Here is a 15,881-nt window from a genome sequence, read left to right on the forward strand (position 1 = left end):
TGAAGCTTACAGACTCAGCTGCTTTCTCAGGAAGGTTTCCTCACTCTTCCAAGAGATACTGTTCAAAGTTGTTGTTGTTGTTTTTTAAGATTTATTTTAGGAAGGGTATAGGGAACTTTCGGGATAGCATTTGAAATGTAAATAAAGAAAATACCTAATAAAAAATTGAAAAAAAAAGACTTATTTTAATTATAAGTGTCATAGTGTTTTTTGCCTGTGTATATGTATGCATGTATGGCACATGCATGCCTGGTACCTGTGCAGGCCACAAGAGGGTGCCAGATTCCCAGGAAGTGAATCAAAGATGGCTATAAACTGCTATGTGAGTGCTAAGAAAACAAACCTGGATCCTCTGCAAGAATACAAGTTCTCTTAACCACTGAACTATCTCTCTAGCCCCATCTTGAAAGCTTTTAAAACGGAATATTTATTTCAGACCTGAAAAGCTGCTTTCATTGCTGTGAGCCTATCTCCCATGGCTCCTGTGGAGGGCTTGTAGGCTTCATAATTGCTCATTACATTGTTATTATTTCCTCGGTCCTAAAAAAAAAAGCAAGCGCACTTATTAGAAAAGCAATTGCAGGAGGAGCTAGAGAAAATACCCAAGGAGCTAAAGGGATCTGCAACCCTATAGGAGGAACATTATGAACTAACCAGTACCCCGGAGCTCTTGACTCTAGCTGCATATGTATCAAAAGATGGCCTAGTCGGCCATCACTGGAAAGAGAGGCCCATTGGACTTGCAAACTTTATATGCCCCAGTACAGGGGGGAACGCCAGGGCAAAAAGTGGGAGTGGGTGGAAAGGGGGGTGGGGGGAGGGGATGGGGGACTTTTGGGATAGCATTGGAAATGTAAATGAGGAAAATACCTAATTAAAAAAAGAAAAGAAAAGCAATTGCAGCAGACAGTCCGATCACACTGAAACCCTGGGTTCAGGGCTGCAGCAGGCACCAGATATTTTTAGAAGTTACTTCCTTTGTGAGAAAAGGTGCAATAATAAAGAGGTATTAAAAACACTTAAGTCATGCCGGGCGTGGTGGCGAACGCCTTTAATCCCAGCACTCGGGAGGCAGAGGCAGGTGGATTTCTGAGTTCGAGGCCAGCCTGGACTACACAGTGAGTTCTAGGACAGCCAGGGCTATAGAGAAACCCTGTCTCGAAAAACCAAAACCAAAACCAAAAACAAAAAAAACCCCTTAAGTCCTCCCTTAATCTAGCACATTTGTTTCTGGGAACCAACTCCAATGATCAGAATGCAATTGTTTTGTGACTGTGTAGTACATGACTATATACTCTATCAATGATATGAGTGCTTATTATATCAACATTCTATTAAGTAAAAATGTTAAAGATGAAAAGGCCAATAATAGCACAATGTAGCTTCACAGGATCTGAAGTGACACCATTTAAAGAGATGAATCTCTAATTCAACTTTTGCTAGCGTGCAACTTTTAACTTTCATTAACTGCACTCAGTTATATTGGCTAAAAACGGAAATATTTGGAATGGCCCCAGCTTATTTAAAGTGCTTAATAATCCCCATGAACCACTAATATTTCCACAATCAACATTACCGTGATATGGTATGGAATACTGCTTATCCAGTGATGCTAAATTAACACTAATGCTCTATCCAAGTATACTGACGGCTTTGTTCCTAGCTTTAAGAATCACTATGACAACAAACAGACAAGCCAGTGAGTGAATGCTTTATGCGATGAGAGACCATCTATCTTATCTTCTCAAATCCTTCTAACCAAAATTTTCAGGGTAGAGACTATTTCTGAGTATAGTTCTAGCTAAGTGACCCTCTTAAGTGTTTTCCAAGCAACAGATTCTAGGCCAGTATAGAGAGGCTTTTAAAGACAGACTACTGCAAGGCGGGCAGTGGTGGCACATGCCTTTAATCCCAGCACCTAGGAGGTGGGAGCAGAGGTGGAGGTAGATAGATCTCTAAGGACAGCTAGCCTGGTCTACAGAGCAAGTTCCAGGATGGCAAAAGGCCTGTCTCTAAAACCAAACCAACCAACCAAAACGGCCAAAACAATAACAAAAAACCCCACACCATACCAAACCAATCATTTGGGGCAAAATTATATACATATATAATCAGCTGGGTCCCCGCCAGTAGGATATTGCAATTTGAGATCCATTAAAGCTAGACTAACTTCCTGAGCAAGCCTAGTCAGCCAAGCACACACATGCTTCTCCCATGGCAGTTTCATTGTGAAACAGCACCACACTGACTCCTATCAGCACAGTAAACACAAATCCCCCGAACAACAGGATTTGGGGCTCATGAGGCTCAGGTACAGCAAATCATCATAATTTAAGACATAGGGCCGATCCCTAGAGTACTGCTGTAGAATAAACTCACCGAATTCTCAGAGCCCAGCCCAGGCCGCTCTCTATAGCCCAAGCCGCCTCCACCAATGTTCAGCTTTTTGCCTTTCCCTCCTTTGAAGCGAGATTTCCGAAACCAGGCATTCTGCAAAGAACACAATTCAAGGTTAAACCCGAGAAGAGAAGCAGACAGGGTTACACACTTAGGTAGGAAGGAGGAGCTTCCTTGTTCATCTTTAGCTGATGCTTTTCTGATGAGAGGGACCATTCGTAGTCAAGTTCCTGTCTTGGCCTTTTGAGGACACAGATGACTCAATTTCTGTACCTTCAACTACCACTTCCTAAGTAAGGACTGGGATCAGAAGTATTTACCACCATGTACAGTTTACATGGCAACAGGGATTTAATTGAGGGTTTCAAGCACACCAGGGAGGCACTGTAACAACAAGCCACATTCCTAACTCCAATATGCCCTCTTTTTGATAGCTTGACATAACAAATTTATCAGTGTGCTTAGGTGCTTATCTAAGGTGTCCCTTGTTACTCCTTCTTCCAGAGCTTTGTGGAAGTACAGTGATTAATAAACATAAAATGTAAAATAACTATTTTACATTGGCCGCGTCTAACTTTAGAGAGGAAAATTATTTATATTTCCTTTTGTAAAAATGATTTATTTTTATTAGTGAGTGTGTATCTGTCTGTGTAAGTTTAAGTTCACCAAGTGTGTGGTACACACCTTACACACCTCGTGTTTGCAGAGGACATTGAAATCTTCTGGGATGGGAGTTACAGGTGTAAGCCACCTAATGTGGATGCTGGGAACTGAAGCAGGGTCTTCCGCAAGAGCAGTGAGTGTTTTCAACCACGGAGCCATCTCTTCAGGCCTGTACTTTACTTTACATCCTAAGACTTCTCAGCCTTCTTACTGCTTGAACCTTTCATACAGTCCCCAACCACATTATTTTGTTCTTACTTTGTAACTGTAGTTTTGCTATTGTAATGAATCATAGTATAAACATCTGTGTTTTCTGATGGTCCTAGGTAACTCCTGTGAGAGGTCATTTGACCCAAAGGGATTGTGACCCACAGGTTGGGAACTATGACTCAATCCTCCTACTGGACACAAACTTACACAGTTAGGAGCAAAGCTTTATAAAGAACAGAAATATTGAGAAATTAAGGAAAAAAGCTAGATGAAATAAGGCTTATTAAGAACTGACTTTAGACAGGCATGGTGGCACACACCTTTAACTCTAGCACTTGGAAAGCAAAGACAGGTGGATGTCTGTCAGTTCAAAGCCAGCCTGATCTAGATAGTGAGTTCTAAGACAACCAGGGCCACATAGTGAAGCCCTGCTTCAGAACAGCAAACAAACAAGCAGAATGCAACATCGCAGGGTTAAAGCTTCATCGGAGACTCACTAAAGTACGGCAGGCTGGGAAAGGTGCTGAGCACAGAAAGCCCAAAACACAAAACACTATGCAAACTATACCCTTCACATATTAGTTTTGCTCTCTATCAAGGAAAAGGTAAAAAAGATCACTCTCCTTTCTTCTGCACTGCAGCTCTCTACCACTAGCGTGACAAACAAGAGTATTCCCAACAGCCCAGCTGTGCTACAAACGGCTAAAACAGCCAGACTGGCTTGAGTCAAATACTTCCTACTATCAGAACTTGTCTTGAGGAATGTGTGCCTAGCACCCAGACCCTGAGTTTAATCACTAGCTTGCAATAAAAAACAAACTGTCCTGAATCAACTTGTTATTTGAGAACTGCACAGAATAAGTGATCCAAGGTATAATTTGGCATAGTATCTTACTTAGTTTTGGAAGCGAGCATATCTGGAAGTGGGCAATCAGTATGGTCAGATGTGAAATGTTAATATGTAAGAAATACTTAAAGCCCATGTCAGAGAGGCAGGGGATGTAGTTCAATAGTAGAGCACTGCCTAGCATGTACAAAAAACCATGGATTTAATGCCTAGTTGCAAAAACAAAAAATGAAACAAAAACAAATAATCACACAATTGTTTCCTTAGTAAACAAATATTTTTTAGCCCTCAAAAAGAGAAGACTTGGGGAAGAGGAATGGGCAAGAACAGTGGGCATCTTTTGACATTAAACTTAGTCATAAAAGTGTGCTATGGGGCAAGTAGAATCTAAAGAAACAGATTTTAGCCCAAAGAAAGGAGCAGTTTTTCAACAGAAAGTATAGAAAGAACGTACACATGAATTGTGACATCCCATGGTGCCAGTCTACATAGTAACCAGCCCTTTCTGCCCATTTTCTTTTTAGGCTCCTATGTTACTCCCTCCCTTGCCCGTTGAACTTCCTTACTCAGTTGTATTGTTTCTATTAACTGTAAGTGCCTAACCCTTACCTGCATTGCAAGATCTAAGAGCTCCTTAGAAACATGTTGGTTGGCTCCTTCCAGGTTCCGTACAAGGTCACCAGCAAAATTGCTGTCCTTTGGAGTCAGTAAGGTATAGGCTACACCCTTCTCACCAGCTCTTCCTGTCCGGCCAATCCTGTGAGTGTGGGTATCAATGTCCCGGGCTACATCATAGTTAATGACTGTCTTAATGGAAGGAATATCCAGACCACGGGCTGAAATACAAAGTATTGAGTTTCTTTTACTTTTTATCTACAGTTAAGAAGGAAAAAAATAATAATCAAAATAACTAGAAATGCTAGATTTCTAATAATGTGTATTTCCCATACCTAGGCAAGCTCATGGATATGAAGCCAAGAATAAAAAGTAGTTCACTCTTTTGGGAGTAACATAAATATAAAAAAATACTGTGGATAATTTTACTGGAATCACACCTGTAATTCCAATACTTGAAAGAGGTAGGCAGAAGGATTAAAGTTCAAGGTCGCCTGGGCTATACGTATATAAGAACTCATCTCAAAAATAAAAACAGAAGCCAGGCGTGGTGGTACACACCTTCAGTCCCAGTACCCAGGAGGCAGAGGCAGGTGGATCTCTGAGTTTGAGGACAGCCTGGTCTACATAAGGACAGCCAGGGCTACACAGAGAAACCTTGTCTTGAAAAGACAACAAAACAACCCCCCCCCAAACAAAAAGAAAACAAACAACCCCTCCCCAACCCCATACAAGTTAACTGTTTAAGGACTGTAATTCAGTTAGCAGTATCATGTTTGCGTAAGGACCTGAGTTCAGTACCCAGAACCTGTGTGTGTGTGTGTGTGTGTGTGTGTGTGTGTGTGTGTGTGTGTATGCATATATATATATCATAGCTTATGTATAGAGGATAGAAAACAACTTGTGGGGGTCGGGTTTTTTCCCTCCACTTTTGAGTCCTGAGTACCAAGCTCAGGCTGTCAGGGCTGGTTGGCAAGTACCCAGTAAACCATCTTGCAGGCCCAAAACACTAGCTTTTAAGGGTAGCCGATAAACTTAACAGAGTAAAGCCAAAGCTTATATTACTAATTTAAGATACTGCAGTGGACATGAGTGTATAACTGTTCCCGTCAAGACATCCTCTGGCTGCAAGGGTACTCTGATGACCAAGAATAGTAAGTGAAGGTGGCCACAGAGCCACTGCGCTCTACAGGTCTCATTACAGAGCAGGGCAACACCCATAAAATAAAGGCTGGGGTTATGATGAAATTCATACTCTTACCTGCAACATCAGTGGCCACCAGGACGGGGATGTCCTTTTTCTTAAAATCTGAAATAACCTTGTTTCTCTCACTCTGATCCATGTCCCCATGGAGCAGACCAAGATTATGACCCTCCTGCTTAAGGTTATTGGCTAGTTCTTCAGCATTGGCTTTCTTAGTAACAAACAAGAGGACACTCCCCGAGGAAGTAAACTCCACCAGACGCCGAGTAAGCCAGTTCCATTTACTAGGTCCGGAATGGAGTATCTCCACGATCTGGGTCACATCTTCATTTGCCTGAGAGGAAATAAAGTAACTAATTATGACTGATGTCACAGGAAACTTCCGAGACTAGGTATTCTATTTTCTACCTGCATGGGGAATAGCTCTGGACAATCCCTATTATCTTCGGGGTTTCCTTTAGTATGTCAAATATAGCTTAAAACTTATTATTCCTTTAAAGCACCTTGCATACCAACTCCCCCGGTGTGTTCATTTCTAATTTGTATGCCAAAATAATCTACAATGATTGTTATAAACCTGTGTTTATTATTCCCTCGGGAGTTCTTTTCAGGGTCTTACCCGCTCACTGTCAAGCAGCATCTGTATGTAAGTACATTAAAAATAAGAGCCGACATAGAAAGGTGCTAACCACTCAGAAACTTTACAAACAATTATGAGGAGTTATAGATATGGTTGGCTAATAAATACATATTTTAATAAAGATCTGTTTCCAAAGAAAGGATTTACTATTTGAGGTGTTAGATATGCTAATTACATATTACATACATGTATTGAAATGCCACACAATATCCCATAAATATTTATAATTATGTGTCAAAAACCCTATTGTCCTAGTTGAGTTTTTGTCAAATTGATACAAGCTAGAGTTATCTCAGAGGAAGAACCTCAATTGACAAAATGCCTGTAGGCAATTTGTGGGGCATTTTCTGGTTGCTAATTGAGATGGGAGAGGCCAGCCCTCTGGGGTGGTACCACCTTTGGGTAGGTGGTTCTGAGTTGTGTAAGAAAGTAGGCTGAGCAAGTCATGGGAAGCATGACAAAAGCAAGTGTTCCTTCATGGCCTTTGCAGGATCCAGTTTCCTGCCTTGACTTCTCTTCACTCGGTTGTATGCTGGGATTCAAGAAGTGTACCACCACCACCCAGTTCTTTTAAAACTTTAAAACATTAAAAACTTGTAGAAAAAGCCAGGCGTGGTGGCACACGCCTTTAGTCCCAGCATTCAGAAGGAAGAAACAGGGATATCTCTGAGTTCAAGGCCAGCCTGGTCTACTGGTCTACATGGTGAGTTCCAAGACAGCCAAAGCTACATAGTGAAACCTTGTCTCCAAAAAAAAAAAAAAAAAAAAAAAGGCATTTAAGGAACAAACATAATTCCCATATACCCATCACTCATCTTCTATCAATCGTCTGTGCCACTCTTGTTTTCACGATTCCCTTAACTTGTATATCTTAAAACAAATCCAGGAGCTGTGGAGATGGCTCAGCAGTTAAGAACACTGGCTGCTCTTCCAAAAGACAAGGGTTCAATTTTCGGTATTCACAGAGCAGTCCACAACTATCTGTACCTCTAGTTCCAGGGGATCCAATACTGTCACACACATACAAGCAAGCAGAACACCAACATACATAAAATAAAAATAAGCAAATCATTAAAAAAAAAAAAAAAGAAAAAAACCTAAATCTAAAACAGAACAATCATTACTTAAGAATTAAATTCCACGTTCTCATGAGAAATAAATCCCAGGACCCACCCTGCCTTAAGCAGGATTACCTACCTCTCCAATGTCTCCCTGCACCACTCGAATAGGGTCAATCAAGATGTCTCTGGCCAACTTTTCAATCTTTTTTCGAAAAGTTGCACTGAATAAGAGAGCTAAAAGATAAAGCAAATTCTGTTAAAAATCATTTCTTACTGAATTCACTCTTTAAGCTTCTGTAATGTAACTGAATCACTAAATAAAAGTGATTTTTTTTTTAAACTTCATTTTCAATCAAGAAATGAGCTGCCATAATGGTTCAGGAAAAGACTTTAATTTTGAATCAGCAGATTTACACTGCAGGAAATTATTTAAATTCAATTTTAGCACTAATAAAAAGTGAGCAGTGTGCTGGGCCTGGTGGCATGAACCCATAGTCCCAGCTATTTGGAGGAGGAAGCATGAAGGAGTACTTCAAGTTTATGGCTGCCTAGGCTGTAGTGAGTTCAAGGGCAGCCTAGTCAGCTTAGCAAGACTCTACCTAAAAAACAAAGTGAAAAAGAGGGCTGGAAATACATATACAGCTTAGAGAGGTAGAATGTTTGTCTAACATCCATGACACCATAGGCTCGATACAAGAGACAACAACAAAACACACCTCACATCTGATGTCGTCTAAGGTCTGTTTTAGCTCAAATAAATGTCATTAACTCTCCTCTTTGCAGTACTTATCAGGACATACATAGCAATTTTTGCTTACATAACTGTAAGTACTTATAAAAATCAGGGTTCATTTTGAATATAGTTTTAGTATAAAGCTGCTTCATACATACTTTGTCTGTCAGGACGAACATGACTTGCTATGGACCGAACCTGATACTCTGAAAAAAACAGAACAGTAATCAACACACTAATGTGATGCAGTTAAGACAGGTGTGAAAAGTTACTTTAGTAAAATCTACCCGAGAACGCTCCAGAATTAAAAAAGCTTTCAAACTCCTAGATAGAATTCAGTATGAAATTTCAAAAAACCATCAACATAGCTGAACTAGGTAGATAGTGGTTATTTAGAAATTTGCTCAGCTTGGTTAAGAAAAGGACCTTGGATGATTTAATATTTACCTATCCATGAATATGGACTTTAACCTTCAAAGGCCTGTGAGTAAGAGTGAAGAACAAAGGAAACATTCCTTCTGTCCTAGCCCTTGTCCAAGTTCTCAACCCAGTCAAGACGTGTGCACTTCTCTTCAGAAAACTACGATGGTTTATGGCTTCGTCTATCCCTTAATTTGAAACCCCAAAGAGTTTTTAACTTCTTTTGTGATGAACAGTACTGGTTAATTCTAGAAAGATATGGCAAAAACTTGAGAATAGGGACAGAAGAAGCTAATATTCAAGGCATACCAAATCCCATGTCAAACATTCGATCGGCTTCATCAAACACAAGGTAAGAGACTCTTTGAAGATTAGTAGCTTTTTTCTTCACATGATCAATCAGTCGACCCTGTGAGATTCACAAAATGAATAGTTAATATAATCAAAGGCAGTCAAAGACATTCTTTAGTTATATTCCTGGAAAAGTGTAAATTCTCTGGTCTTGAACCAAACTGATCTGACAGTCTTTCTCTACCAATCCCAGAAAATAGATAACTTTTGAGACAGGGTGCTATTCACAGGTGGCCTGAAGCTCACAGAGGTCTGACTGCCTCTACCTCTAACTGCTAGGACTAAAGGCATGTACCACCATACTTAGTGAGAATAGAATTCTGAAGACTCAAGTTCTTCCTTTACATTAATTACAGTTTAAACTCTATGGGCAAGTGGGCCCGAACCATTCTTGTAATATGCTCTGAAAAGATGTGAAAACTTCTGGATGGGTTTTATGTCGACCCCACATCTTCTGCCAGGTCTGACTATTATCTGAGTGTCTCTCAGAACACTTCTTCATGTTCTTGGTAACCACAGACCCAGCTTTTCAGAGAGCCTAAGAAGACCTGTTTAAAATGGAAACGTGTAGCTGCTGATACATTGGTCATGGATATTATACCTAGCCTGCCATTTAGTCAACTGATCATCATGAAACCAAGGCCAAAGGTTGGCTACTCACACGATAATCCCAGCCTTGCTTTCCCATATTTAGAGGGAATTCCCTCAAAAGCAATCATGTTTTCTGAATCAAGAGAGATTGAGAACAAGATATACTTACTGGGGTACACACAACAATCTCTGCCCCTTCCTGAAGGGCCTTGGCTTGCTCCCACATGCTCCCTCCTCCATACACGGCCACTGATCGAAGATTATACGCTTTCCCAAACCGCTTACATTCTGCGTGGATCTAAAAAGTTGTTAATATTTTAAAAACTGTAAGCTTAAAAATACTTTTATCATTACTCAAAACACAGTTCTTAGAACACAGTATATATCACTATAGAAAATCAAAATGTAGCTGTACCTAGTGGTACAGGCTTATAGTTTAACTAAGTGATTAAAGCAGAAAGATAGTAAGTTTGAGTCTAGCCTGGGTAACTTAAGACACAATCTCAAAAACAAAAACTAGGAAGATACAAACAGAAGAGGGCTGGTCATATAGCTCAAAGGCTGTGTTCAATTCCTATTACTGAAAACACACACACACATACACACATACACATACACACACACACACACACACCAAAACAAGAACAACCATTTAAAAAATGAAAAAGGAAAAACCTAGAACATGCTTAAAACGAAATTCTTTTGTTTCTTTTTCCATTTCTGTTTTTTGTGTTTTGAGGCCGAGTCTCTCTCTCTATTTCTGTCTGGCCTGGAGCTTGCTATGTAGACCAGGCTGGCCTCAAAGTCAGAAAATTCTCCTGCCTCAGCCTCCCAAGTGTTGGGATTAAATACATCTCCTACTACATCCAGCTTAATCATAAAACAAGGCTATGGTCTTCATTTGCATCATTCATCTTCTTCTTGATCCAGTCTATTTACCAAGAAAATTAAATTCATTATACAGAAAACATTGTGAGCTTATAATATAAACAATTCCCACAATACCCACACCCCTTTGTGACTTTTAAAAAAATGCTACCCTTATTACGGAAATATGTTCACATTTCTCAAAACTTCACAGAAAAGATAATAATGTGAATATGCTTAATATCAGCCACTGAACTAGATACTTAAAATGGGCTAGTTAAGATGGCCAATTTTATATATAGTTTTATATTCAAAACAAAAGTTGGAGGAGGTTGGGGAGATAGTTCAGTGGGTTAAACACTTGCCACGCAAGTGTGAGAAATGAGATTCAGACTTCTAGAACCCACATAAAAGCTAGTGGGACTAGTGCCCTGCCAATGACCCCAGGAGCACCCAGGAGGTGGAGACAGAATATATGGAACAACCGCTCAACCCAAACTAGCAGTACTAGCTCACCAAATGGGAAGATAAATCCTGGAAGACACCCAAAAGTCAACCTCAGACTTCTCTCATAGAACCACATGTATGCATGTGCCAAGCATGCACCTCCAAGCAACAATAACTAAACTTCATAGATCATTCTAATCACTGTCCCTTGCTAGTCCAAAAGTAGGAAGGGGCCTTTTATACAAAGCACATACCTGTTGACAAAGCTCCCTAGTAGGACACACAATAACTGCAATTGGTCCATCACCTGGTTCCAATTCCTTCTGATCCATTATATGAATCAACATGGGCCAAATAAAGGCTGCAGTTTTCCCACTGCCTGTTTTAGCAATACCAATCATGTCTCTCCCACTTAGTGCTACAGGTACACCCTAGAGAAGAAGAAAGGAAAGGTATATACACTCAATTCTAAAGATGAACTAACGTCCTGGGGAAAATTACTACAAAGGACATTCATTTCATTGAACAAAAATATTCTGGGCCATGAACATTAGCTGAATCCTGACATTCCAATCAACTTGATTTAAAGGAAATATAACCTTCATGAAGGCACTATTTATAAAAAATATCATGACTCCCATTTGTATTGATATGTCAAAATAAAGACTTGATGTATAAAGAGAGTTTATTAAAAATTTTGTACAGGGCTGGAGAGATGACACAGTGGTTAAGATCACTGTTGGCTTTTCCAGAAGACCTGAGTTCAATACTGAGCACCCACATGGTACCCCATAATGCAAAATGCAAGCAAAATACTCTATGCATAAAATATATTTTTTTCTAATGTCCTCTCCTAGAAAATAAATAGACCACTTCACTTATATGTAGGAATTTCTCTGTCTGTTTTTGTAAAGGAATACATAAATTCCACATTTGAGTGGCCAACAGAAGCTATTCGTCACAGCAAGAAATGAAAAACTTTCATGTCATTTACAAAGGGATTCTAGTCATTGAAAGCACAAAATATATCCATAGACAAATCTTTCTGTGGGGTTTAGAAAAGAAAGTATCTTCTGCACACAACATTTTCAATGGATTCAGCAGGTACAAAAACCTTTTCCAAAATGTCTCCTTTTCTTCCATCTTTAGAAGTTCCAGGGCTTCCCATCCCCACCCACCAAGCTGTACGCACCTGACACTGGATTGGGGTCGGCTGTGTGTACTCAGATTTCCTAATCTGGTGCATAAGTTGTTCATCAAACCCAAAATGAGCAAAGCTACTTCCTGGTCTGGGAGGTGCAGCACCAGAGACCTAGAGACAAAGACAATTCCCAGGAAAACCGGTACTTTCACTTAAACAGCATTTACAGTTCAACAGTGCACACTCAGACCAAGCACTTTAGCTAGAATAAAGAGTGAAAAGCAGGTATGTAAGCAAAAACACCAAAAAGGGTCAAGCCCTGAACACGATGGCCGCATGCAAAAGAAACCATGGTAAGAATTCCTGATATAATCCCACCACCAATTTTAAATGATTAAGCACACAGAACTACCTCAAAATTCATTTTCTTATGAGAAATGGAAACAAATTATTCAACTAACTGAAAAAGTCATCAGCATTCTTTTTACCGAGTTGAATAAACATTAGCTGGGATGACAGAAAAATTAAGAATCAATGTAAGGTAAATTAAAACTGCAAATAAGATGAAAACACATCTATCGTAAAGATGCAACCTACTGATTTCTCAAGAGCGTGATGGCCTAGCCACCATCAAGCCTCGTTTCAACTGGGTCCCAGTAAAGAAAGAGAACTACTGACTTCCATTTTATATATATATATATGATATATAATAATAAACATATATACATATAATTGAAGGCCTTTCCTTGGGGAAGAAGGCACTAGTAACTTTAGAGACTCCATCAGGAGTGTAAACGTGTATGTGTGCACACGTATACACACACACATACTATGGGATCTTTGAAAATTTGAGTTTTTAAACATTATGTAGCAACTAATAAAGCAGAAATAAACCAGTCATTCACACCAGAGCAAACCAACATATCCTCTCTGCTATGTGACCTTAACATTAAAAACATTTTAAGTAATATGGTAAATGGGCAACTCAATTTGTTGGTGGCAATTTAAAGTGTTATTGTAAAATTAGTGCAAGAATGTTTTTAAAAGTCAGTTATCTATTTGAATATTTTTTTAAGTAGACTTTATTTGTGTGTGTGTGTGTGTGCATGTGTGTCTGTTCATTCATTCAGAGCAGGTCTAAGCCCTCTGAACTTGAATACAGATATCTGTGGGATGCCTAGCTTATGTGCAAATAGCTGAACTTCAGTTCTCATGATTAAGCAGCAAGCACCAAGCCAACTCTCCAGCCTTCTCATTTACTATTTTAAAAATCACATCATATAAAACTTGAAGAAAATATAATTTCAAAATATTCCAACAGTTCATGGTTTGTTCACATCTATTATTAATTCTACTTCCTGCCTCTGAAGATGTGTTTCCTATTTTTTTATTCTTAGTCCACCTAACTCAGTACAAAGTTGACTGAATGTGCAAAACAAGACATAGGGCTGATGAGAGCCTCAGCAGGCAAAGGCAGTGTCGTCAAGCCTGACAAGGAGTTCTGTTCCCAGGAACCACATGCTGAAGGAGGACCAACTTCTGCAAGGTGATATCTGAAAGCAACCCCAATCTACACACATATGTGCACACATAGTATTATTAAACGAGGAAAACTTAAAACCAAAATAATCTTTCTGAAATAGCATCTTTAGGGCTAAAACAATCAAATCTAAGACACACAAACCCTAGGGCTAAATTATTATTCTCCCTAGTAAATAAATCTAGGATTACTATCTGGATGAACGGTAATTCTAAACTTGTACAAACACTGATGCAAGGATTCTTGCGTAATGGTTCTTACCCGAAGGTTGAGCTTATGCCGCAGGTCTATTAACTGCTGTGGAGTGAGGTTGGTTATCTCCTCATGTTCATTGTAAAAATTTTTTTCAAATGGTGGATAGTCAATCTGCAGGTCCAATTATTCAAAGTTAGTCTAGAATTCAAGAGTCAATCCTGTAAGTTTGATTTAACGTAAGATAACTTTTTACAAATATTATAAAAACAAAGGCATTCTCTCTAGAAAGATAATGAATTCATTTATTTCTGACACACTCTTAAAAAGTACAGCCTATATTTTTTCCAACTCCTACTTTCTTCTTTTTGTTTGTTTTTTTGAGACAGGGTTTCTCTGTGTAGCCCAGACTGTCCTGGAACTCACTCTGGGACCAGGCTGGCCTCGAACTCAGAAATCCGCCTGCCTCTGTCTCCTAAGTGCTGGGATTAAAGGTGTGCGCCACCACCACCCGGCTTCAACTCCTACTTTCAAAACAGACACCAATCTACTTTCCACAGACATCTCAGACTTTAATAACATGCAGCAGAATAATGAATGGCTGTAGTGCTAAAGGTCTCAGAGGACAAATTTTTAAAAAGAAATTATTTTACAAATATCATTTATGCTTAGGATTTAGTTGTTCATCCAGGCCCAAGCATTTAAAAACATTATCAGTATTTCCTTTAAAGATAGGTTTGTCTTGAGAAGGAATTCTAATTTTTTTTTTTAAAGCATGGAATTAGGGCTGGAGAAGTGGCTCTTGCAGAGGATCCAACTTCAGTTCCCAGCATCCACCTCAGTGGCTTTTAACTCTAGAGATAGCAGATCTCTTCTGTCCTTTGGACTCTGCACTCATGTGCACATATCATCCCCACCACATGCACACATCATTAAAAAAATATAAAACTCTTTTTATTCTATGTAGGTGTCTGTGAGAGTGCATGTCCCATATGTCAGATGCCTGGGGAAGCTACAACAGGACATCACACTCCTTGGAACTAGCTTTTATACATGAGCTGCCTGGTATGGGTGTGGGTGCTATGACCTACACTCAGGTCCTCTGAAGAGCAGCAGGTGCTCTTAGCCACAGAATAACTTCAGCAGTTCCAAAAATAAAGTCTGTAAAGCTCTAAAATTGCTCACGTAACTTATTAAAATGAACGACCAAGCCTATTTTGGCTGATTTGTTTTGATTGGTTTTTTTGAGAGTATCTTAATATGCAGCCCAGGCTGGCCTTGATCGTGCTGGAACTCAAGACATGCACCACATACAGTTTTATGAAATGCTGGGGATTAAACAACAGGCCTTGTGAATGGCAGGCAAGTTACTCTTCTGACCGGGTTAAATCTTCAGCCCCAAATTTTCTTCTGTTTACAGTAAGCCTTTTTGGTTTTGAAATAGTCTCATTTAGTAAACAAAGCTAAGCTGCAAACCACTATGCAGTCTAGGCTGACCTCAAACTCTTGGCTATCCTCCTGCCTCTGTCTCATAAGTGTTGAGACTACAGTGAGCTAGTTTATATATTATGAATGCCTCATGGAATTTCTGATCCAACCACTTAGCAGAAAGAAAGATTCCAAACTATGAAACTGTATCAGTTAGAAACAAAGCAAAAAATGTGATACCTCCGAATGATCAATGGGAGGAAGGGGATCGATAATTTTTTTGGAAGGTGCAATTGGATTTCCATCACTGTCATACTCCAAATTGTCCTCCTCTTCCTCCTGAACCACCCCAGCAGTTGGGTTCTCTGCCATGTATCGAAAATAAGCTTCCTGCAGGAAAGCACAAGAGCACAATCAAACCTAAGTACAGTTAAAAACAGTTATACATTTGCAATCAGTGCACATGCAGTGCACACACAGTGAACCATAAGATTACATAAGTTAAACAAATACCTATCAAATAAGGAAAGACTT

General features: G+C 39.5%; 1 protein-coding gene across 1 annotated transcript in view; it reads right to left on the bottom strand.

The window, feature by feature from the left end:
* Ddx42 (DEAD-box helicase 42) overlaps window positions 1–15,881 on the bottom strand; it is a 31,363-nt gene that overhangs the window by 1,793 nt on the left and 13,689 nt on the right. Inside the window, exons 6-17 of the mRNA XM_021177866.2 lie at window positions 15,588–15,737; window positions 13,989–14,093; window positions 12,239–12,358; window positions 11,301–11,477; window positions 9,902–10,030; window positions 9,100–9,199; window positions 8,529–8,576; window positions 7,774–7,871; window positions 5,994–6,270; window positions 4,727–4,953; window positions 2,380–2,490; window positions 439–540 (exon numbers count right to left, since the gene is read on the bottom strand). Coding sequence (XP_021033525.1) covers window positions 439–540; window positions 2,380–2,490; window positions 4,727–4,953; window positions 5,994–6,270; window positions 7,774–7,871; window positions 8,529–8,576; window positions 9,100–9,199; window positions 9,902–10,030; window positions 11,301–11,477; window positions 12,239–12,358; window positions 13,989–14,093; window positions 15,588–15,737 — 1,644 coding nt within the window. The remainder of the gene's footprint in view (window positions 1–438; window positions 541–2,379; window positions 2,491–4,726; window positions 4,954–5,993; window positions 6,271–7,773; window positions 7,872–8,528; window positions 8,577–9,099; window positions 9,200–9,901; window positions 10,031–11,300; window positions 11,478–12,238; window positions 12,359–13,988; window positions 14,094–15,587; window positions 15,738–15,881) is intronic.

The sequence above is a fragment of the Mus caroli genome, unplaced genomic scaffold, assembly GCF_978045245.1.
Source record: "Mus caroli unplaced genomic scaffold, Mus_caroli_1 scaffold_13, whole genome shotgun sequence".
NCBI classification, from domain to species: domain Eukaryota; kingdom Metazoa; phylum Chordata; class Mammalia; order Rodentia; family Muridae; genus Mus; species Mus caroli.